We start from the raw sequence: 23855 nt of genomic DNA, 5'->3' as shown, positions 1-23855 counted from the left end.
GGTGCTGAAGAATCTGAAATGATATTCCCTTTTCAAATTTCTGACATTAATTTCTGGTTGGAATCTCTTCTTTTTATTCATTCTAATTTGATCGATTGTTTTCTAGGATTACAGCACAACGCTCAATCTGGGATTTCTTTTCTATCTGCAGCTGCGGATCGCAAGGTCAGGAGCTTGTGATCCTGACCAACATGGTGAAACTCTGTCTCTACCAAAAATACAAAAATTAGCTGGACATGGCATGGTGGCGCACGCCTGTAATCCCAGCTACTCAGGAGGCTGAGGCAGGAGAATCGCTTGAACCAGGGAGTCGGAGGTTGCAGTGAGCCGAGATCATGCCACTGCACTCCAGCCTGGTGACAGAGTGAGATTCTGTCTCAAAAAAAAAAAATGGTATTAATTATCCACTTATTCATCAAGCTCTGCTCAGAGGGCTTTGGGTTGTATACAAGACAATGCAAATTTGTCAACTGTGAGGAGCTTCCAAAGAATATAGTACAGATTCAGAGGCAGTGGGTTTTAGATTTTGTTTTTCTTTTTGAAACATATTTTTGGGTTAGACGCAGTGGCTCACGCCTGCAATCCCAATGTTTTGAAAGGCAGAGGTGAGAGGACTGCTGGAGGCCAGGAGTTTGAGACAAGCCTGGGCAACATAGTGAGAACCTGTCTCTACAATAACATATTTTTTAAAATGCTTGTGTGGGTTGGAGCCCTGATGGTAATTGCTTATGTGTCTGCCTTCCTCCACTAGACTTGGGCCCTAGAAGGCACAGGCTGTGTTTGTCTTATTCACAGATGTATCCCCCACGCCTGGGACAGAGCTCGTACATAGGAAGTTTTCAAGAAATATCTGGTGAATGAATGTAATTCAGTGACTACATGCCTTTATTTATAATAGTATGTATTCTAGTGTGCTGTGATAATTTGTTAGTTTATGAAATCTCTATTTTATGCATCTTTGTTAAGATGACATGTATCACTTAGTACAGTGTCCGGAACATACATGGTAGGTATTTTCTTTTTCTTTTTGAGACACAGTCTCATTCTGTTGCCCAGGCTGGACTGTGCAATCTCTGCTCACTGCAGCCTTGGCCCCCAGGGCTCAAGCAATTCTCCCACCTCAGCCTCCCAACTAGCTGGGACCACAGGCATGCACCACCATGCCAGGCTAATTAAAAAAAAAATTATTGGTAGAGATGAGGTCTCACTATGTTGCCCAGGCTTGTGTCCAACTCCTGGGCTCACGTGACCCTCCTGCCTCGGCCTCCCAAAATGCTGGGATTTCAGGTGTGGGCCACCACACGGGGCCTAGGTCTTTTTTAAATGTTAATTTTCTTATTTTCTTCCCTTTGCATTTCTTTGCATCTAGCACAATCTCTGATACATAGTAGGTGTTTAGCGATTTAGAGATCACTGTAAACAATCCAAGAACCACTGGCAAAATGTGTGTGTGTGTGCATGCACATGTGTCTGCCTGTGTGTCCGTGCGCACACGTGTGTGTCTGCCTATGTGTCTGCGCACGCACGTGTGTGTCTGCCTGTGTGTCGGATGCATGCATCATTTGGGGAAAGAAGTTTCAAGTTTACGTCGTAAGAGTCTTCAGTGTTGCTGAAGAATGGCTGTTGTAGATTAAGGAGTGACTAGCTTTGGGAATGAGGTAAGAATCTACATCTCTGGAGATTGGAACAAAAATTTAGAGAGACTGTATTTTCTGAACTCAGAACCGATCATAGAGTTGAACAAGTTTAAGTCCCACAGGGGCCATTTAAAATTAAGATTGTCCCAAGGACGACACAGGAATTAATTTGAAAGGACTACCAATGGTCAAATTTGGGACAATTTGAGCATCAAAAAGAGTGAGAAATACACACACACACACACACACAATTTTTTTTCTTTTTTTTGAGACAGAGTTTTGCTCTTGTCCTTCCTTCCGGGTGTGCAGCAGGACCCTCTCTGGAATGGGGGTCTTATGACCTATAGTCAAACCAGGTAGGTCAGATAATTTCTTTATGGCCAGTTTATGCACAGAAAGGTGTGGTGGTTTAGGGGGAGGGAGTTAGAGTAATATTTTTAGGTTTGGTTTCACCGCTGGCAAGGGGAAGGAGAAAGGTTTCTGGTTTCTTTTTTTTTCTTTCTTTTTTTTTTGAGACAGAATTTTGCTCTTGTGCCCAGGCTGGAGTGCAGTGTCACAATCTTGGCTCACTGCAACCTCCGCCTCCCACGTTCAAGCGATTCTCCTGCCTCAGTCTCCAGAGTAGCTGGGACTACAGGCATGCACCACCACGCCCGGCTAATTTTGTATTTTTAGTAGAGATGGGGTTTCACCATGTTGGCCAGGCTGGTCTCGAACTCCTGACCTCAGGTGATCCGCCTGCATCGACCTCCCAAAGTGCTGGGATTACAGGAGTGAGCCACTGCACCCTGCCAGTTTCTGGTTTCTAAGCCCTGCCTTGGGGAAGAGGGATTCCAGTTTCTATGACTAGCCTCAGGGGAGAATAAGAGGCCAGAGACAGAAGGGCAGGAGAAGGTCAGAGAGAGCTGCTTCTGAAGCCTTTATCTTAGGGTATCATTTTCTTTTTTATTTTTTCAGAGACAGGGTCTCACACTGTCACCCAGGCTGGAGTGCAGTGGTGGGATCATAGCTCACTACAGACTCCAGCTCCTGGGCTCAAGCAGTCCTCTCACCTCAGCCTCCCAAGTAGCTAGAACTACAAGTGTGTGCCACCAAGCCCAGCTCATTTCAATTTTTTTGTACAGACTCCCGGTTTCAAGCGATTCTTGTACCTCAGCTTTCCAAAGTGCTGGAATTCTAGGTGCGAGGCACTGCACCTGGCCCTGGACTATCATTTCCTGAGACCGTACACTTCCCAGTAGTAACAAGGAATGAACCACTGACATATAGATCAACATGGATTAATCTCGAAAACGTCATCCTTAGTGAAAAAAGCTAAACACAAAAGACTATATATTAGATGGTTCCATTTATAGGAAGTTATGGAACAGTCAAAATTAATCTATTATGATAAAAATTAGAACAGTGGAAAGGTACATTTTTCTCCTTTGGAGTTAGTAAGTAACAAGTGCATGAGAACTTTCTGGAGTAATGGAAATTTCTATATCCATCGGGAGTATTGGTTAAATTAAGGTGTTGGTTACACAAGTATATACATACGTCAAAATTCATGAGATTAGATATTACCCAATATCTATGCATTTCATGTAAATGATACCCTAATAAAACCAAGGGAAAATAGAATAACCATAGTAATGGATTATAACACATAAAATAAAAAAAGTTTATGAGTCCGAGCTCCTTTTGGGGGGAGTATTACCTAATAAAAGAGGAAGCAATGGTAGAATTAGAAAGTTACCATTTTGCAACCAACAGCATAATAATCCAGGGAGGGATCATCAAGGGATGATAAAAACTACCGGGTTGGCCGGGCGCGGTGGCTCACACCTGTAATCCTAGCACTTTGGGAGGCCAAGGCGGGTGGATCACAAGGTCAGGAGATCGAGACCATCCTGGCTAACATGGTGAAACCCTGTCTCTACTAAAAATACAAAAAAAACCCAAAACAAAACAAAACAAAAAAACTACTCGGTGAGGGCTGGGCGCGGTGGCTCACGCCTGTAATCCCAGTACTTTTGGAAGCCAAGGCAGGTGGATCACCTGAGGTTGGGAGTTCCAGACTAGCCTGGCCAACATGGTGAAACCCCGTCTCTACTAAAAAAAAAACAAACAAAACTCGCCGTGTGAAGTGGCTCGTGCCTGTAGTCCCAGCTACTCGGGAGGGAGGCTGAGGCAAGAGAAGAAGAAGAGAAGAAGGTTGCAGTGAGCCGAGATTGCGCCACTGCACTCCAGCCTGGGCAACAGAGCGAGACTTCGTCTCAAAACAAACAAACAAACACAAACATTACTGGGTGAAAGGTGGGTGGAGAACAAGACAGTCTCGTAGTCTTGAAGGCCACAGATTACTTATTAACCCCAAAATGTACTTTTCCAATGAAGACATATTACCCAACAGATCAAACTTAGCATCATCAATAATGGACACATTTACATTATTTCTTTCTGATATGAAGCAATGGGAAAGACACAACATCACCTGTTTAATATTCTAGCCATAAAAGCTTAATCCTAACCAAATCATGAGAAAACAGTAAAGCAGATCCAGATGGCAGGGTATTCGGTACAACTGGCCTGGACCCCAAAACTGTCAATATCCTGAAAGGACAAAAGAGATGAGGGACTCTTCTAGATTAAAAGACAGTAACAAGACATAGCTTTCAAATGCATGCATGATCCTTTATTGAACTCTGGACTGGGGAGAAGAGACTGTAAGGGACATTTGGGGGGTAATTGCAGATATTTGAATATGGATTATAAGATAAATAATGGCCAGGCATGGTGGCTCATGCCTGTAATCCCAGCAGTTTGAGAGGCCAAGGTGGGCAGATCAATTGAGGTCAGGAGTTCGAGACCAGCCTAGCCAACATGGTGAAACCCCATCTCTACTAAAAATACAAAAGTCAGCTGGGTGTGGTGGTGGGTGCCTGTAATCTCAGCTATTTGTGAGGCTGAGGCAAGAGAATTGCTTGAACCCGGGAGGCAGAGGTTGTGGTAAGCCAAGATCGCACCACTGTGTTCCAGCCTGGGCTACAAAGCAAGACTCCATCTCAAAAAAGAAAAAAAAGGCTGGGCATGGTGGTTCATGCCTGTAATCCCAGCACTTTGGGAGGCCAAGGCAGGCAGATCACCTGAGGTCAGGAGTTTGAGACCAGCCTGACCAACATGGAGAAACCCCATCTCTACTGAAAATACAAAATTAGCCAGGTGTGGTGGCGCATGCCTGTAATCCCAGCTACTTAGGAGGCTGAGGCAGGGGAATAGCTTGAACCCGGGAGGCAGAGGTTGTGATGAGCCGAGATCGCACCATTGCACTCCAGCCTGGGCAAAAAGAGTGAAACCCCATCTTAAATAAATAAATAAATAAATAAATAAATAAGATAAATTATATCAATATTAAATTTCTTGGGTGTGATGGTATCATAGTTTTTAGGAGCATGCCCTTGATCTTAGGAGATACATTCTAAAATATGCAGGTGACGTGTCATAATATCTATAATTTACTTTCAAATGGTTTAGCAAAAAATGGCTTAGCAGGATGGGTGCAGTGGCTCACATCTGTAATCCCAACACTTTGAGAGGCTGAGATGGGAGGATCCCTTGAGCCCAGGAGCCCAAGGCTACAGTGAGCTATGATCGTGCCACTGCACTCCAGCCTGGGCAACAGAGCGAGATCCTGTCTAAAAAAAATATATATATATTTAGCAAAACAAACAAAAACCCTCTCTAAGTATAAATGAAGTATATAGAGAGATACATATATAGAAAGAGCTGTATATATATATATATATATATATATATATATATATATACACACACACAGAGAAAGATAAAATATAGTTTTAGTAGCTGACAAGTCTAAGCAAAGGGTATATGAGTGTTAATGGTGTATCTTTCAACTTTTCTGTAGATTTGAAAAACTTCCCCAAAAAAGCTGCAAGAAGAATAAGATAGTGCAAAGAAAGTGCTTGGCCAATGGTAAGTGCTCAATAAAGGGTAGATCTTACCCAGAAGTATAAGCCCCATGAGGGCAGGGAATTTTGTTTCTTTTATTTAGCACAATATCCACAGCACCTATAACAGTGCCTGGCACATAAGGTAGTACTTAACAAACATTTAAAAGACAAATCATTGAGAGGTTGTACATTAGAAATGTGATGTAAAAAAAAATCACTGTAAAAAATGACACCACAAGACGATGCGTGGTTGCATGGGACAGCTGTTACCGTGGTCTGATATAACTGTGCCAGTTGCTTTGATTAAAATGACTTCTTGGCAGGGTGCCATGACTCATGCATGTAATCCCAGCACTTTGGGAGGCTGAAGCTGGAGGATTGCTTGAGCCCAGGAGCTTGGCGGCTGCAGTGAGCTATAATCACACCACTGTACTCCAGGCTGGGCCACAGAGCAAGACTTCAAAAAAAAAAAAAAAAAAGTCCCAGAAAATCTGTCTGCTCAATTGAGATGAGTTTGGCAATTTATTTACAAGAGTTAATGTTCTCTGAATAACATCATCATGTTTGGTTAAGCCATTTGGGATTATGGTAGAAAAAAATTAGCCAGTTTGGGAGCTTCATTTTTTTTCTAGTGCTGATTAAAATTGACATCAACAGGCCTCTGGTGGGAGGGGTACTTCGCCCTCTGGTGGTGAGAGACACTCAGCTTTTTTTTTTTTTTTTTTTTTTGAGACGGAGTCTGGCTCTGTGGCCCAGGCTGGAGTGTAGTGGCGCCATCTCCGCTCACTGCAACCTCTGCCTCCCGAGTTCAAGCAATTCTCCTGCCTCAGCCTCCAGGGCAGCTGGGACTACAGGCGCGCTCCACCCCACCCAGCTAATTTTTGTGTTTTTGGTAGAGACGGGGTTTCACCATATTGGCCAGGCTGGTCTCGAACTCCTGACCTCGTGATCTGCCCGCCTCGGCCTCCGAAAGTGCTGGGATTACAGGCCTGAGCCACTGCGCCTGGCCTCAGCTAGTTTCTACGGAAAAGGCCGGCAGAGCAGAGGTGAAGTGGAAAAGAGTGTCTTTCCACAGAGGTTTCTGGAAACATGTCCCCTTACTTCATGGTCACATGGTATCTGTAAAGACTGAATTTGAGGTGGTCATTTTTGACCCAGTGAATACCCAGCTTTGGTGAATGCCTGGGCCAGGCTAGACTGACAAAGATAGGAACTGAGGAATGGAAAGTGACATTTGCAGTTGGGTCAAAGCTGAGGTGGGAAGATTTGTCCCTAGCATGATGAGTGCCAAGGGAAACCTGGAGGGCCATGTGAACTGTGAAATTAGTCAGGATCCTGTCTCCTCACCAGGACAAGGGTGAGAATATCCATCGCCGTATGCCTCGGGAAGAGCTCTGGGGGAAATCCCCCGGCTGTGGATTCCCTGATAAGGCTGGCTGCTGCCCGGACAACTCATCAATGCTCTGTCTGTATCCCTGGAAATGCCTTTTCTTTTTAGGTCTTTTTAAAGTTAATTTCACATATTAGAAGACTTTTTTTTCTTGAATCTAAAAATGATACATAGCTGGTGCAAAAAGTTATGAAAAGTATTGTTATTGAACCAAAGTGGGGGCTGCTTACCTGGTGCAGCAAAGCCACTGACATTGGGATTACAGCAAGAGAAAGTGAGGCATTTATTATTGCACTTACTGCAGGGTGCCAAGCGAGGAGAATCAGAGAGCTTATGCTTAAGACCTGAACTCCCTTATAGCTTACAGGGGTTTTATTTATTTTTATTTTATTTTATTATTTTATTTTTATTTTATTTTATTATTTTTTTGAGACAGAGTCTTGCTCTGTCGCCCAGGCTGGAGTGCAGTGGTGCAATCTCGGCTCACTGCAGCCTCTGCCTCCTGGGTTCAAGCGATTCTCCTGCCTCAGCTTCCCGAGTAGCTGGGATTACAGGCACGTGCCACCATGCCTGGCTAATTTTTGTATCTTTAGTAGAGACGGGCTTTTGCCATTTTGGTCAGCCTGGTCTCGAACTCCTGACCTCAGGTGATCCACCTGCCTTAGCCACCCAAAGTGCTGGGATTATAGGTGTGAGCCACTGCGCCCAGCCGGCTTACAGGTTTTTAATGGCAGGAGGGCAGAGGCTACAGGCGAAGTCATAAATCAATACATAGGGGCCATATATTGGTTCCACCTAAAAAGATAGGACATCTGCAACCAGGGGCCCACAGGTGGATTCAAAGATTTTCTGACTTGTGATTGGTTAAGGAGGCAAAGCTTTGTCTAAAAATTTGGGATCCGTAGAAAAGAATGTTAGCTCTGACTTATGGTCGTGCCCTCCTCCAGGCCCCCTAGGAAGAAATTTAGAACAAAAAATAGAAGTCAAAGTTTAGTCCTCAGCTCTCCCTTATCTGAGGTTTGCCTATCAGCAGATCCATTTGGTGGGGGTTCGAGTTTCTAAGAAACAACATTCAGGGACAAATTTTAAGATGTTATATTCAGTTTCTATAGGGAACAAAATATCTCCTGACTGTAACTTCTTTGGCTATTTTTTTTTTTTTTTTCTGAGATGGAGTCTCATCCTGTCATCAAACTGGAGTGCAGTGGCATGATCTCGGCTCACTGTGACCTCTGTCTCCCGGGTTCAAGTGATTCTCCTGCCTCAGCCTCCCAAGTAGCTGGGACTACAGGTGCATGCCACCACGCCCAGCTAATTTTTACATTTTTAGTAGAGATGGGGTTTCACCATGTTGGCCAGGCTGGTCTCGAACTCCTGACCTTGTGATCTGACCACCTCGGCCTCCCAAAGTGCTAGGATTACAGGTGTGAGACACTGCGCCTGGCTGAGTTTATTTTTGTATAATGTGAGAAATGAGGATCCAGTTTCATTCTTCTACATGTGGCTTGCCAGTTATCACCAGCTGTTGAATGGGGTGTCCTTTCCCTACTTTATGTTTTTGTTTGCTTTATCGAAGATCAGTTGACTATAAGTATTTGGCTTTATTCTGTGTTCTCTATTCTGTTCCATTGGTCTATGTGCCTATTTTTATACCAGTACCATGCTGTTTGGGTGATTATGGCCTTATAGTATAGTTTGAAGTCAGGTAATGTGATGCCTCCAGATTTACTCTTTTTGCTTAGTCTTGCTTTGGATATGCAGGCTCTTTTTTGGTTCCATATGAATTTTAGGATTTTTTTTTCTAGTTCTATGAAGATGGATGGTGAGTCTACTCCTTTTAGATGGGGTGTGAGGATGGTAACCATTGTGCCAGTTCACCTGGGAGAGTCACTTTTATGCCTACCGTCCCAGTTTAATTATTTATTGTGTCTTTTCATTCTTTAAAGTGTTCTGGTTTGAGCAGTAAGTTACAGTCATCTTAGTTATGAGTCACAATCTTCACCATTCCCTGTTATATCACACTTAGCTCTCCTCTTTCATTTTTATTACAAGCCCCCTGCTAGGAAAGGAAAAAGTGTGTGTGTGTTGGGTGGGGGGAGTCAGTGCCATCCTGCCACAGAAGTTAGCTGAAAAAATGAGTATTTGGGCTCATGGTAGAGACAACATGCTATCTGGTGGATAGAAATTAGGACAGGGTTTTCATCTGACAGAGAATATGATGTCACAATTTACTAATCCCTTTCCCTTCCATTATTTAATTTCACAACAACCTATCCAGTTACACAACTTACCCAGTTTGAGACTGCGTTTCTTTGTGTATGGATCTGCTGTCTTCCCCTGTAACCTGCATTTCGTGATAAAGGGTCCTAGGCCATTCTGCTCACCACTGTATCCCAGACACCCTCCCTTTCCCCCAGACATGGTTTGGTGTCGGGCGCAGAGAAAGCCCCAGGAACTACGATTGATCAGGCTCCCCGAATCTATAGATGGAGTGACCTGACAAGGACACAGGCTCAGGGGCAGAGTGCGATGACTTGGTCGACGTCGGCGGCGAGTCACGTGTAGAGAGAAGCAGGCAGGAAGAGGACTCGAGGGCCGGACTCCTGACCTGAAGCCCAGGATCATTTCTTGGCCAGCTGCCTGCATCCTCCCCAAATCGGCGAGAGAAATGGGAGAGTGTGGAGCTCGGGAGATTTCGCCAAAATGCTGGGCCCGGGGGCCAGAGAAACCGGTAGTGCAGGAAAGGCCACATCTCTTTTCCCACCTGCCCTGCTGCCGCGCAGGACTACATTTCCCAGTAGCCTCCACGCCGCGCACGGTCCCTGCCACGCGGCTTGCGCCTTCGCCGTCGGCCCACTGGGGGCGCTGCGGCGACCCCTCCGCCGCCCCGTAGAAATCTCCGCGGCCCCGAGGCCGCTCGCTTCCTGTTTGTCCGACGAGGAGACATGGCGGCGGCGCCGGTAGCGGCTGGGTCCGGAGCCGGCCGAGGGAGACGGTCGGCAGCCACAGTGGCGGCTTGGGGCGGATGGGGCGGCCGGCCGCGGCCCGGTAACATTCTGCTGCAGCTGCGGCAGGGCCAGCTGACAGGCCGGGGCCTGGTCCGGGCGGTGCAGGTACAAGGCTGGACCAGGAGGGGCGGGGCGGGGCGGACCAGGCGGGAGCTGGCGGGGGGCCGGGGAAGAGGCCTTTCCAGGCCGCCGCTGGACGGGCCAGATCCCTTTTGGCTGGCCGCAAGGTCTCCTTGTGAGCTGCCCGGACGCTCTCAGCCGCAGCGGGGCCGTGGGAAGCAGCTGGCTTGATGTCCCTTGTCAGGGGCCGAGCGGGGCTGGGCTGCTGTGGGCACTGATGGCGTGTACGAATCCTGGGCCCAGTTTCTGGATCCTCCCTTCTTTGCGCCACGTCTACACGTCTGGGGGACCCTGGCGAGTTTGTTTTAGCCTCTGTGGGCCTCGAGTTTCTCCCCTGTGTATTGGGCGTGGGGGAGGGGGTCATCATTGCAGCCCCCAAATGGTTCCCAAGCGTTTCATAAATGTCATTTTCTCAGGCCTTTCCTTGACACTCTTTCCTTCCCCTTTCTAAAGTAGGTCCCCATTGTTATTCTGCCACAGCCGCGAATTCCTTTCGTTTACATTACTTTCTTAGTCTATAATTTCGTATTTCTTTGTTGTCTGCCTTTTTCTCGCCTGTCTCCCACATTAGGCTGAGTTCCAGCGGGTGCAGAGACTATATCTGGTTTGCTAGTGTAGAGCGTCATGGTTAAGAGGGACTCTGGAGTCAGGCCTAGGTTCAAAGCCCTGCTCCTCTCTCTTGCTTGGGCAAGTGACCTTTCTTTGCCTCAGTTTCCTCACTTGTAAGATGAAGATGAGAATTACTAAGCTACCTTTTAAGATTGTTGTGGAGATCAAAGGGGGCAATTGTGTAAAGCATTAGTGCATTTCTGGTGCATAGTAAGGGCTGAAGGTAGTTAATATTAAGCATCTGACTTATAACAGGTGCCCAACATATGATTATTGTTATTTTTGAGTGAGCGAAGGACACTGCTTTAGGGTAAACCAGGTTGAATAGGACCTAGTCCACTACTTCTTCCACCCTCCCCCACCCCAAACATTGCTAACACCTGTAAAACATTAGCTTTATTTAAAGACAGCTTTTTCATAAAAAGTTTGAAGGATACTCAAGAAACTAATAAAATGGTTGGTGGGAGTGAGGTGGGAATTGGGCTAAAGGGGGAGAAAATGGGAGTGAGACTTTTCACAGTATAACTTTATTTAAATTTAATTTGAATATCACTTCCTCAAATGACGAAAAGGATAGAATAAAATAAAGGCTAGGTGGTCTGTGTGTATGGAGGAGTGTGGACGAAAGGAGCAGTTGTGAGTGAGAAATGTTTTCCTGGCCATCACACAGCCATAGATGAGCAGCCTTTTTCCCCCTTGTGTTCTTAGGACCTGACTTAAGACCCTGTAATCCCAGCACTTTGGGAGGCCGAGGCAGGCAGATCGCTTGAATCCAGGATTCGAGACCAGCCCAAGCAACACGGCAAAATCCTGTGTCTCCAAAAATTTAGCCGGGCATGGTGGTGGTGTGTGCCTGTGGGAGGATTACCTGAGCCTGGGAGGCGGAGATTGACAGAGTGAGACCCTGTCTCAAAAAAAAAAAAAAAAAAAAAAAAAAAAAATCCTAGAAATACTTGCTCTTTCCTTCTTAAGCTAAGATACCTTACTGAGCTGGGTGTGTAGAGACAGGCAGAAAGAGGACTAACTTTTAGTGAGCACATAACTTTAGAAAAAGTATGGTGCAAGGCATATGTTATCTTTAATCCTCAAGCTTTTGAGTTATGCTTCAAGACTCATTTCTTAATATGGATGAGGAAACTGAGGCTCAGAGAGGTTAGGTGATATGTTCCTAAACACCCGTCCTGATAATTAGTGTTCTGAGAGTAATAGGGAGCCACAGAAGTTCTTTAGCATGATAAAAGAGGCAATTTAGGCAACTTAATTTGTTTCCAGTGCTGAATGACTTAGAATGGGAGGAGCCTAGAAAAGCCTACGAGAGGCTGGGCACAGTGGCTCATTCCTGTAATCCCAGTGCTTTGGGAGATCGAGGCGGGTGGATCATCTGAGGTCAGGAGTTTGAGACCAGCCTGGCCAACATGGCGAAGCCCCGTCTCTACTAAAAATACAAAAATTAGCCGGGCGTGGTGGTAAGCACCTGTAATCCCAGCTAGTCTGGAGGCTGAGGCAGGAGAATTGCGTGAACCTGGGAGGTGGAGGTTGTGAGCTGAGATCACGCCACTGTACTCCAGCCTGGGTGACGGAGTGAGACTTCATCTCAAAAAAAAAAAAGCCCACCAGATACAAGGCTACTGGAATATTCTGGAGCCACAAAAACCAGGCAGGTTATTGTGGTAACTGATGGTTGTATATAGGTATGGGAGCTATTTCAGAGGTTGAGATAGAGATCCCCTGCCTGGAACTATAGGGAGGATAAAATGGGGACCTTCATCTTTCAAATATTTCTTTTCTTAGTTTTTTTTTTTTTTTAAATTTATTCCATGCTGTGCCCTTCCTCTCCTCTCTCCCATCCTGCAGAATAAATTATTTGCTTACCCTTTTTTTTTTTTTGAGACAGGATCTTGCTCTGTCACCCAGGCTGGAGTGCAGTGGCATGCTCAACTTCCTGGGCTCAAGTGATCCTCCCACCTTAGCCTCCCTAGTAGCTGGGACTACAGGCGTAGGCCACCACACCCCGTTAATTTTTGTATCTTTGGTAGAGACAGGGTTTCACTGTGTTGCCCAGATTACCCATATTTTTATACCGTTATGGCATGTGGTACAGTAGGAAAAGACCAGATTTAAAAATTTTCTGTTTTTTATTTTTTAGACGGAGTCTTGCTCTGTTGCCCAGGCTGGAGTGCAGTGGCACAATCTCGGTTCACTGCAACCTCCACCTCCCAGATTCAAGCAATTCTGCCTCAGCCTCCTGAGTAGCTGGGATTACAGGTGTGTGCCACCACACCTAGCTACTTTTTGTATTTTTAGTAGAGATGGGGTTTCACCATGTCGGTCAGGCTGGTCTCCAACTCCTGACATCATGATCCACCTGCCTTGGCCTCCCAAAGTGCTGGGATTGCAGGTGTGAGCCACTGCGCCTAGCCAAAATTTTTTCATTGTAGTAAACAAATATATAATATAGGCCAGGTACATTGGCTCGTGTCTGTAATCCCAGCACTTTGGGAGACTAAGATGGGATGATCACCTGAGCCAGTTTGAGTCAAGCCTGGGCAGTGTAGTGGAGCCCCATCTCTACTACAAAAAAAAAAAAAAAATTAACCAGGTGTGCGAATGCATGCCTGTAGTCCCAGCTGCTCAGGAGGCTGAGGTGGGAAGATTGCTTGAGCCTGGCAAGTCAAGGCTGCAGTGAGCCATGATCACACCATTACACTGCAGCCTGGGCAACAGAATGAGACCCTGCCTCAAACTATATACATATGTAAATATATATATGTAAACATAAAATTTACCATCTTATCCATTTATAAGTGTATAGGTCAGGCCCAGTGTGGTGGCTTACGCCTGTAATCCCAACACTTTGGGAAGCTGAGATGGGTGGATTGCTTGAGCCCAGGAATTTGAGACCAGCCTGGGCAACATGGTGAAACCCTGTATCTTAAAAAAAAAAAGGGGGTATAGTTAAGTAATGCGAAGTATATTCCCATTGTTGTGAAACAGATTTCCAGAACTTTTTCATCTTGCAAATCTGAAACTACTATTGAACAACTCCCCATTTCTCCCTCCCAGTCCCTAGTAACCATTCTTCTCCTTTCTGTTTTTATGAATTTGACTACTTTAGATAACCCCAGTATAATAATACAGTATTTGTCTTTTTGTGACTGGTTTATTTTACTTAACATAATGTCCTCAAGGATCATCTGTGGTATAGCATGTGATGGAATTTCCTTGGAAAAAAAAATCAGATTTTAAAGTAAGGTGGACCTGAATTCAATCCTAGCAGGGTGACCAAGGTTAAGTTACTTAACCTCTCTTAACTTCAGTGTCCTTATTTCTAAAGAGGTGATAATAACATCTATCCCATAAAGTTGTTAGGAGGATTAAGTGAAATAATATCTTTTAAAAGCGTAGCCAGGGTGGCATACAGGAATAGTTGTTTAGTAAATAGTTGCTCTCAGCTAGTAGTTAATTAGACTGGGCTTCTTGAAGAAACTGTGTCTTATTTTTCATTGTATCTGCAGAGCCTGAAACCTTGCCAGCCGTTTGATATTCAGTAAATTGCTTAAATTGAAATACTGTGTCCTCGGTCTAATTTCTGTCTGTACTTGCCAAGCAATCTCATGGCTTTAAAGAGTTCCAGAGTTGGATTGCCTAGGTTTGAAACCTGGCTCTGGTATTTACTTACTGTGTGTCTTTAGGCAAGTTATTTAATCTATTTATGCCTCAGTTTATTCATTTGTAAAGTAAGTATCATAGGACCTGACCTTCCAAGGTTGTGGTGAGGACCAAGTGAGTTACACATATAAAGCACTTAAAATAGTGACTGAAACATACTTTCTCAGCTATAAGTACATAGCTTGCTGCTATAAAGATTAGCTTGTATTGTTGTTAATAACTCCTCTATACTCTGATGGATCCTAAGTTTCTGTTTCCATTCGTGTTTCTCCTTTTAGCTCCGGATGGGTAGGTATATCCAATTGCCTTCTCAGCATTTTCACTTTGATGTCTAATGGGCATCTTAAACTTAGTATGTCGAAAGCCAAAATCTTCTCCCTTTTCCACCAGACCTGAGTCTCTCCATCTCCCTAAATGGGGCATAAGGGAAGCCTGGGTCATGACTACTGGCCACATAATTTATAATGGGTCAATTCTACTTGGATTTTAGTTTGCCTTATTTTCTTCCCTTCGTTTTGTTCTGCCCTCTGTCAAGGCAATATGCTGGGGTGATACTTTGGAGTTTACTGAGCCTTTTCATATTCATCAGCACATTTGATGCTTAATGCAAATCAGATCTTATAAATCCTTTGCTTAAAACTCTCCAGCCTCATCTCATTGCGGTTGATAGAATCAATTCTGGATTCCTTACCATGGGCGTACAAGGCCCCGAATGATCAGTAGGAGTTGAAGGAAAGGATAGACTGAGTAAACGCTGGGCTCTAGGATAGTGCAGCTGACATTACAGGTCATGACCTGCCATCCCTGGATGCCCTTCAGTTTGGCAGTCTGGTAACAGACTGGGTTATGGGATGCTGTTGTATTTCCCACATGGCAGTCATTGCTTCCTTTATGATTATTGGCATATCTAAATGCACCTGAGTGTTTCTTACTTTATATTTTTTCTTTAGATTCACTGACTTTTTTTTTTTTTTTTTTTTTGAGACGGAGTCTCGCTCTGTTGCCCAGGCTGGAGTGCAATAGTGCGATCTCGGCTCACTGCAAGCTCCGCCTCCTGCGTTCATGCCATTCTCCTGCCTCAGCCTCCTGAGTAGCTGGGACTACAGGCGCCCGCCACCGCGCCCAGCTAATTTTTTTTTTTGTATTTTTAGTAGAGACAGGGTTTCACCGTGTTAGCCAGGATGGTCTCGATCTCCTGACCTCATGATCTGCCCGCCTCGGCCTCCCAAAGTGCTGGGATTACAGGTGTGAGCCACTGTGCCTGGCTGACTTTTTTTTTTTGTGAGATGGAGTCTCGCTCTGTCGCCCAGGCTGGAGTGCAGCGCACAATCTCGGCTCACTGCAACCTCTGCTTCCCGGGTTCAAGCGATTCCCCTGTCTCAGCCTCCTGAGTAGCTGGTACTATAGGCGTGTGCCACCATGCCCGGCTACTTTTTGTATTTTTAGTAGAGACAGGGTTTCACCATGCTGGCCAGGCTGGTCTCAAACTCTTGACCTCGTGATCCACCCACCTCAGCCTCCCAAAGTGCTGGGATTACAGATGTGAGCCGCTGTGCCCAGCCAGATTCACTACCTTTTAAAAAAAATTTCATTAGGCACTACTTGTTTTAGCCTTATTCTAAGCATTAGTATTTATGAAACCTAGGCGTTTAAGTCAAATAAATCTTACCTTGCTTTATGGCAAGGTAATGGCATATATATATGCCATTCATTTCAATGGGAAGTTTTTGTAGTCACAAGCCCTTAAATTTACTCCTAATTTTACTGAATCATACCCTATTAAAGGACACAAAAATATTCAGTGGTTAACATGTATTGTCAGAATAACCCAACAAGGTATTTTATCTTCATTATCCTTTAAGATATCTATTTAGGCCTGGTGCGCTGCCTCACACCTGTAATTCTAGCACTTGGGAGGCTGAGCTAGACGGATCCTTGAAGTTCAGGAGTTCAAGATCAACCTGGGCAAGATGGGTGAAACCCCATCTGTACTAAAAATACAAAAAATTATCCGGACATGGTGGTGCGTCCCTGTAATCCCAGCTACTTGGTGGTGGTGGTGGTGTGGGGGGCCGGGAGGGGGAAGGGGGCAGGGCTGAGGCGAGAGGTTCACTTGAGCCCAGGAGACAGAGATTGCAGTGAGATTGCACGAGACCCTTGGATTTAGTATGGTATTTTGAGGCATTAGATATCTTACACTTAGGATTAAAGAAACAAATAAGGTGCACATTTATCATCATGGAATTTAGCCTTTAGTTATTTTTAAAAACAAAATCAGTGGAAACTGTAAATGTCTAGAAATGTCACATTTGCTAAACAGCTTGACAGTTTAGAGGGTATGATGTAAGAGATTATCACTGCTGTAAACTGTTAAACCACAAGTACCTCAAGAGAAAACCCATGTGATACCTGCCAGTAATTCAACTGGGATGATGACTGAATGGTGGCACTTTTATCACAGTGCTGAGCTGTTCGCAAGGAAAACAAAAATTCTAATGATTTTTTTTTTAGACAGGGTCTTGCTCTGTTGCCCAGGCTGGAGTGTAGTGGTACAAAAAACTACTGAAACCTCCACCTCCTGGGCTCAAGCAATCCTCCCACCTCAGCCTCCCGAGTATCTGGGACTATAGGCGCATGCCACCATACGCAGCTCATTTTTGTATTTTTTTGTAGAGATGAGGTTCTGCCATGTTGCCCAGGCTGGTCTTAAACTCCTGGGATCAAGCAGTGGGCCCGCCTTGGCCTCCCAAGTGCTAGGATATGAGCGTAAGCCACTGTGCCCAGCCCCAAATTATTATTTTTAAATGAGAGTACATGCCTTGTAAGACAATGTAGAAATAGTAAAGAAATTGCTTGTGAAGTCAAATATTTGGACTGTGATTAGATCTCTGTGTATCATGGGGCTTCTTCTATCTTATCCTTACCAATCTTATGTTTTCTATATATCTTGCCTTACTCTACTGCCTGAGACCTCCAGTATGATGAATAGAAGTAGCATGTTCCTGATCTAAGAGGGAAAAAACCTTAAACATTTTGCCATTAAGTATGATGTTTGCAGTGGGTTTTCTGTGGATACCTGTTACTAGAAATTCATTTTTTTTTTAGTTTGAGTTTATCATGAATGAATGTTGAATTTTATCAAATGCTTTTTCTCTATCAATTGAGGTGTTCATATCATTATTCTCCTTTATGTTATCAATGTGGTGAATTGCATTGAATAAAATTTTCAAGTATTAAACCAACTTTTAATTGCTGATACAAATTTTAAATTTAATTCAATTTTTGAATTAGGGTTTTTTCCTTACATCGTCATTAGTGAAACTGGCCTGCAGTTTTCGTTTTGACAGGTTTTGGTATCAGGGTTATAATGGTCACTAAGCATGGCTTTAGTTGTACCTCATCATTTTGTATGTGTAGTATTTTCATTATCTTTCAGGATATTTTCATATATCTACTTTGATTTCTTCTTTGACCCATGCATTTTTGAGAAGTATATTGTTTCCAAACATGGGGATTTTATAATTATCTTTCTGATGTGGGACATAGTCTGTATTTCAGTTCATTTAAATGTATTGACATTTGCAGTATGGCCTAGCAGCTGGTCATTTTGCAGATGTTCTATTTGTATTTGTAAAGGACATGTAGAGTGCATTTACTAGATATACTGCTCGAGGTGTGTCCAGTTTGTTTGTGTTAAAATATTCTATATTCTCACTAATTTTTGTCTGCATATATCAGTTTTTGAAAGAGATGTGTAAAATCTCCCATTATGATTATGGATTTCCTTATTTCTCCTTTTAGCCTTGTCAGTTTTTGCTTTATGTATGTTGAAGTTTTTATTAGATATTTTCAAATTTAGGACCATTAACATTATCCAGGTTGCCATTTTTATCCTTATTAAAGTGCCTATCTCTGGTAGTACTTTTTTTTTTTTTGAGACGGAGTCTCACTCTGTCACCCAGGCTGGAGTGCAATGGTGCATTCTCGGCTCACTGAAACCTCCACTTCCTGGGTTCAAGCAATTCTCCTGCCTCAGCCTCTTGAGTAACTGGGATTACAGGTTTGTGCCACCATGCCCAGCTAATTTTGCATTTTTAGTGGAGACACGGTTTCACCATGTTGGCCAGTCTGGTCTCAAACTCCTGACCTAAGTGATCTACCTGTCTCGGTCTCCCAGAGTGCTGGGATTAGAGGCGTGAGCCACCACGCCTGGCTTGGTAATGCTTTTTCTTTGCTCTTGCTGATTTTAATATAGTTATACTACCTTTTGGTATATGTTTACATTGTGTATTATTTCCCATTCTTTTACTTTTAGCCTTTCTGTTTCTCTGGTAAGTGGTAAAAAAAACTTTGTTTTTATTTTATTTTATTTTTTATTTATTTTTTGAGACAAGGTCGCATTCTGTTGCCTGGGCTGGAGTACAGTACCAGATCACAGGTCACTGCAGTCTCGGCCTCCTGGCATCAAGGGATCCTCCTGCCTCAGCTACCTGAGTAACTGGGATTACAGGCACATGCTGCCATGCCTAATTTTTTTTTTTTTTTTTCCTTTGGTAGAGACAGGGTTTCGCTGTGTTGCCCAGGCTGGTCTTTAACTCCTGGGCTCAAGCGATCTGTCTCTGCCTCCCAAAGTGCTGCAGTAACATGCATGAGCCCCTGCAACCGGCCCAAACTTTGTTTTTAATTGGAACATTTAGCACATTTAGATTTAATGTAATAACTGACATTTTGGTGTAAATATACTTGCTTAATACAATATTTGCTTTTTTAATCTCCTATCTATTCTTTGTTCCCTTTTCTCTTCTTTTTTTAAATATTTCTTAAACAACTTTATTGAGGCATGATTTATATACAATAAAATTTACCCATTGTAAGTGTACAGTTCAGTGATTTTCAGCAAATTGATGAAGTTATGCAACCATCACCACAATCTGGTTTTAGAACATTGTCACCCTAAAAAGTTCACTTATGTTCATTTATTTATTTAGTTTTTATAGCAGCTTTATTGAGATGTAATTCACATATTGCACAAGTCACCCTTTTAAAATGTACAAGTTGGTAAACCAAGGAGATAAAAGGGTTAAAAAAAAAAAAGAAAAATGAAGTGTACAAGTCAGTGGTTTTTACTGTATGCACAAAGTTATGCATCTATCATCACGATCAATTTTAGAACATTTTATCACCCAAAAAAGAAACCTTGTATTCAGTAGCAGTTACTCCCCAATTTCCCCATCCCCACAGCCTTTGCCAACCATTAATCTTTCTGTCTCTGGATATGCTTATTCTGGACATTTTAAATTAATAGAATCAGACAATATGTGGCCTTTTGAGACTGGCTTCTTTTAGTTTAGTTTTTTTTTTTTTGTTTTAAGATGGAGTCTCGCTTTGTTTTTGTTTCTGTTTCGAGACAAGGTCTGGCTTTATTGCCCAGGCTGGAGTGCAGTGGCGCAGTCTTGGCTCACTGCAACCTCTGCCTCCTGGGCTCAAGCCATTCTCCCACCTCAGCCTCCTGAGTAGCTGGGACTACAGGCATGTGCCACCACACCCGGCTAATTTTTTTTTTTTTTTTTTTTTTTTTTTTTGTAGAGATGGAGTTTCGCCACATTGCTCAGGCTGGTCTTGTACTTGTGAGCTCAAGTGATCTGTCCACCTTGGCTCCCAAAGTGCTGGGATTACTTTGGCATCACAGGCATGAGACACTGTGCCTAGCTAGACACTGGCTTCTTTGATTTAGCATAATGGTCTCAAGATTTATCCTTGTTGTAGTATCAGTACGTCATTACTTTTTCTTGCTGAATAATATTCCATTGGTTGGATATACTATATTTTATGTATTCATCAGTTGATGGACATTTGAGTTGTTGCAACTCTTTGATTATAATGATGTCTTTTTTTCTTTCTTTTTTTTTTTTGTCTTGCTCTGTCACCCAGGCTGGAGTGCAGTGGTGCTGTCATAGCTCACTGCAGCCTCATTCTCCCAAGCTCAAGTGATCTTCTCACCTCATCCTTCCAAGTAGCTGAGACCAGAGGTGTGCACCACCACCCTTGGCTTATTTTTTTTTATCTTTAGTAGAGGCGAGCTCTCGCTATGTTGCTCAGGCTGGTCTTGAACTCCTGAGCTCAAGCAATCCTCCCGCCTTAGCCTCCCAAAGTGCTAGGCAAATATTGGGACAAAGAGTTCATAATACTCCTTTATCATCCTTCCAAGTCCACGGAGTCAGTAATAATAACTCCTCTTAGATATCGCGTATTAGTAATTTGTGTTTCTGTCTTTTTTTCTTGATAAGCCTGGTTAGAGTTTATCAATTGTATTGATCTTTTTAAAGAACTAACTTTTAGTTTTGTTTTCTCTCTTGATTTTTTGTTTTCAATTTCAGTGATGTTTGCTCTCATTTTTTTTTTCTTCTGTTTGCTGTAGGCTTAAACTGCTCTTTCTGTAGTTTACTAAGGTAGAAGCTTAGATTATTGACTATAGATATTTCTTCTTTTCTATTATATGCATTCAATGATACACACTTCTGGCTTATTGCTGCTTTTGCTGCATCCCCCAGATTTTGATAAGTTATATTTTCATTTAGTTTAAAATATTTTAACTGTAAGAGTTGATTTGTCATTTTTTTTGTCTGGCAGTTCTTTTAGGCAGTTTTTGCCTCATATTTTGACATGCTGTTGTTAGGTACATATATGATAAGGATTGTTATGTCTTCTTGGAGAATTGACCCCTTTGTCATTATGAAATGACCCACTTGATTTCTGATAATTTATGAAGCCTGCTTTGTCTGAAATTAATATAACTACTCCATCTTTCTTTTTACGTGATTTATCTTTCTCCATCCCCTTTTTTATTTTTTGAGACAGAGTTTTGGTCTGTCACCCAGGCTGGAGTGCAATGGCGCGATCTTGGCTCACTGCAACCTCCGCCTCCCGAGTTCAAGAGGTTCTCCTGCCTCAGCCTCCCGAGTAGCTGGGATTACAGGCACTTGCCACCACACTCGGCTAATTTTTGTATTTTTAGTAGAGACGGGGTTTTATCATGTTAGCCAGGCTGGTCTCAAACTCCTGACTTCAGGTGATCCACCTGCCTCGGCTTCCCAAAGTGTTGGGATTCCCAAAGTGGGTGGCTTACGGTGTGAGCCACCGTGCCTGGCCTTTTCCCTTACTTTTAACCTATCTGTATGTATATTTAAATGAGTTTCTTGTAGACAGCATATTGTTGGATCTTGGTTTTTTAAATCCATTCTTTTAGTCTCTTTCCTTTGATTGGTAAGTTTAGACCATTCATAGATATTTACAGTGATTATTGATATAGTTGGATTAATGTATACCATGTTTGTTTTATTATACTTGTTCTTTGTTTATCTTCCTCTCTTTTCCTGCCTTTTATGGGCTTAACTGGGCAGTTTATATGGTTCCATTATTTTTCATCTCTTAGCATATCAATTATTCTTCTTGTAAAAATACTTTTAGCAGTTGCCTTAGAATTTCCAGTATATGTTTACAATGAGTCTAAGTCCACTCTCAATGATATTGTGCTGTTTGTGAGTGGTACAAGAGTATTTCCAATCCCTCCTTCTTATTACTTATAACATAGTAATAGGCTGTTGGGGAGGTTTTGAAGATTTCTAGAAAGAGGCCTTTTATAGTAGTACTTAGAGAGAAATTTGTAACTGTCCTGGGTGGGTTTGGAAGTCGGCTGCTCTCCTTTGCCGTATCACCTATTATCATCAATAATACAATAATATATTCTCTTTTTTTTTTTTTTTTTTGACTCACAGTTCACTGAGACTTTTTTGATGGAGAGGGACAAACAATCCAAGTGGAGTGGAATTCCTCAGCTGCTCCTCAAGCTGCACACCACCAGCCACCTCCACAGTGACTTTGTTGAGTGCCAAAACATCCTCAAGGTAACTCTTAAGGACCTTGGAGGGGCGTATTCAGGGCCTCTAAGTGACACAAGCTGTCTGCTTTTTTTTTTCCCTTCCGTTGGCTTTTTAAAATAGCCTGTTTTTACTGTGTGAGCTATAGAAAATTTGAGAAATTCAGAAAAAGTACAAAGAAGAAAATAAACATCACCTATAATCCCATCATCCCAAGATAATCACCATTAGGTTCCCTGTGTTATCCTTTTGGGCTCTATGTGTGTTTATTTTGTGGCAGTGCTTGCTTAATTTTGGGAGGTCAACACTATCCTGCGATTGGGATGACATTCTTTTTGAAAAGGGTTTAGAAGATTACATATTGCCGAAGGCTCGTGGAAGAGGCCTTATGGTTGTTGAATATTATTACTAACATAAGAAGATTGAAGGGGCCAGGTTTGATGATTGGGAAATGAGTGGAAAGAGCACAGAGACATTATGCTGGGATAATTGTTCTCAAACTGGAGTGTGTTTATGAATCACCTGAAAAGCATGTTAAAACACAGAGTTCTGGGCCCCACCCCTGAAATTCTGATTCAGTAGGGCTGGAGTATCTAAACTTTAGCTGTAGTTTGGATCTAAATTTGAATTTAGAGCACCAGCTCTAATGCAGTTAAAACCCATGTAAGTGGGGGTCTGGTTCCAAGATGGCCAAATAGGAACAGCTCCAGTCTACAGTACCCAGCGTGAGCAATGGATAAGACAGGTGATTTTTGCATTTCCAACTGAGGTACCGGGTTCATCTCACTGGGGCTTGTCAGACTGTAGGTGCAGTACAAGGAGTGTGAGCCGAAGCAGGGCGAGGCATTGCCTCACCTGGGAAGCGCAAGGGGTCGGGGAATTCCCTTTCCTAGCCAAGGGAAGCCATGACAGACGGTACCTAGAAAATCGGGACACTCCCACCCTAATACTGCGCTTTTCCAGCGGCCTTAGCAAATGGCACACCAGGAGATTACATCCTGCACCTGGCTCGGGGGATCCCACACCCACGGAGCCTCGCTCACTGCTAGCACAGCAGTCTGAGATCAAACTGCAAGGCGGTAGCGAAGCAAGGGGAGGGGTGTCCACAATTGCTGAGACTTGAGTAGGTAAACAAAGCAGTCGGGAAGCTCGAACTGAGTGGAGCCCACCACAGCTCAAGGAGGCCTGCTTGCCTCTGTAGACTCCACCTCTGGGGGCAGGGCATAGCTGAACAAAAGGCAGCAGAAACTTCTGCAGATTTAAACGTCCCTGTCTGACAGCTTTGAAGAGAGTGGTGGTTCTCCCACCACGGAGTTTGAGATCTGAGAACGGACAGACTGCCTCCTCAAGTGGGTCCCTGACCCCTGAGTAGCCTAACTGGGAGACACCTCCCAGTAGGGGCCGACTGACACCTCATACAGCCGGATGCCCCTCTGAGATGAAGCTTCCAGAGGAAGGATCAGGCAGCAGCATTTGCCATTTTGCAATATTTGCTATTCTGCAGCCTCTGCTGGTGATACCCAGGCAAACAGGGTCTGGAGTGGACCTCCAGCAAACTCTGACAGACCTGCAGCTGAGGGTCCTGACTTGTT

General features: G+C 43.6%; 1 protein-coding gene across 6 annotated transcripts in view; it reads left to right on the top strand.

Annotated features, from left to right (window-relative positions):
* The first annotated feature begins 8555 nt into the window (after positions 1-8555).
* Positions 8556-23855, top strand: part of TRPC4AP (transient receptor potential cation channel subfamily C member 4 associated protein) — an 88629-nt gene continuing 73329 nt past the window's right edge. For all 6 annotated transcript variants that reach the window (XM_054542190.2, XM_002830241.4, XM_063720631.1 and 3 more), the window contains exons 1-2: positions 8556-10093; positions 22162-22290. In XM_054542190.2, coding sequence (XP_054398165.1) covers positions 9926-10093; positions 22162-22290 — 297 coding nt within the window. In that variant the 5' untranslated portion in view covers positions 8556-9925. The remainder of the gene's footprint in view (positions 10094-22161; positions 22291-23855) is intronic.

This window comes from Pongo abelii, chromosome 21, assembly GCF_028885655.2.
Source record: "Pongo abelii isolate AG06213 chromosome 21, NHGRI_mPonAbe1-v2.0_pri, whole genome shotgun sequence".
Taxonomy (NCBI): domain Eukaryota; kingdom Metazoa; phylum Chordata; class Mammalia; order Primates; family Hominidae; genus Pongo; species Pongo abelii.
This window is presented reverse-complemented; position numbering and strand designations above follow the sequence as displayed.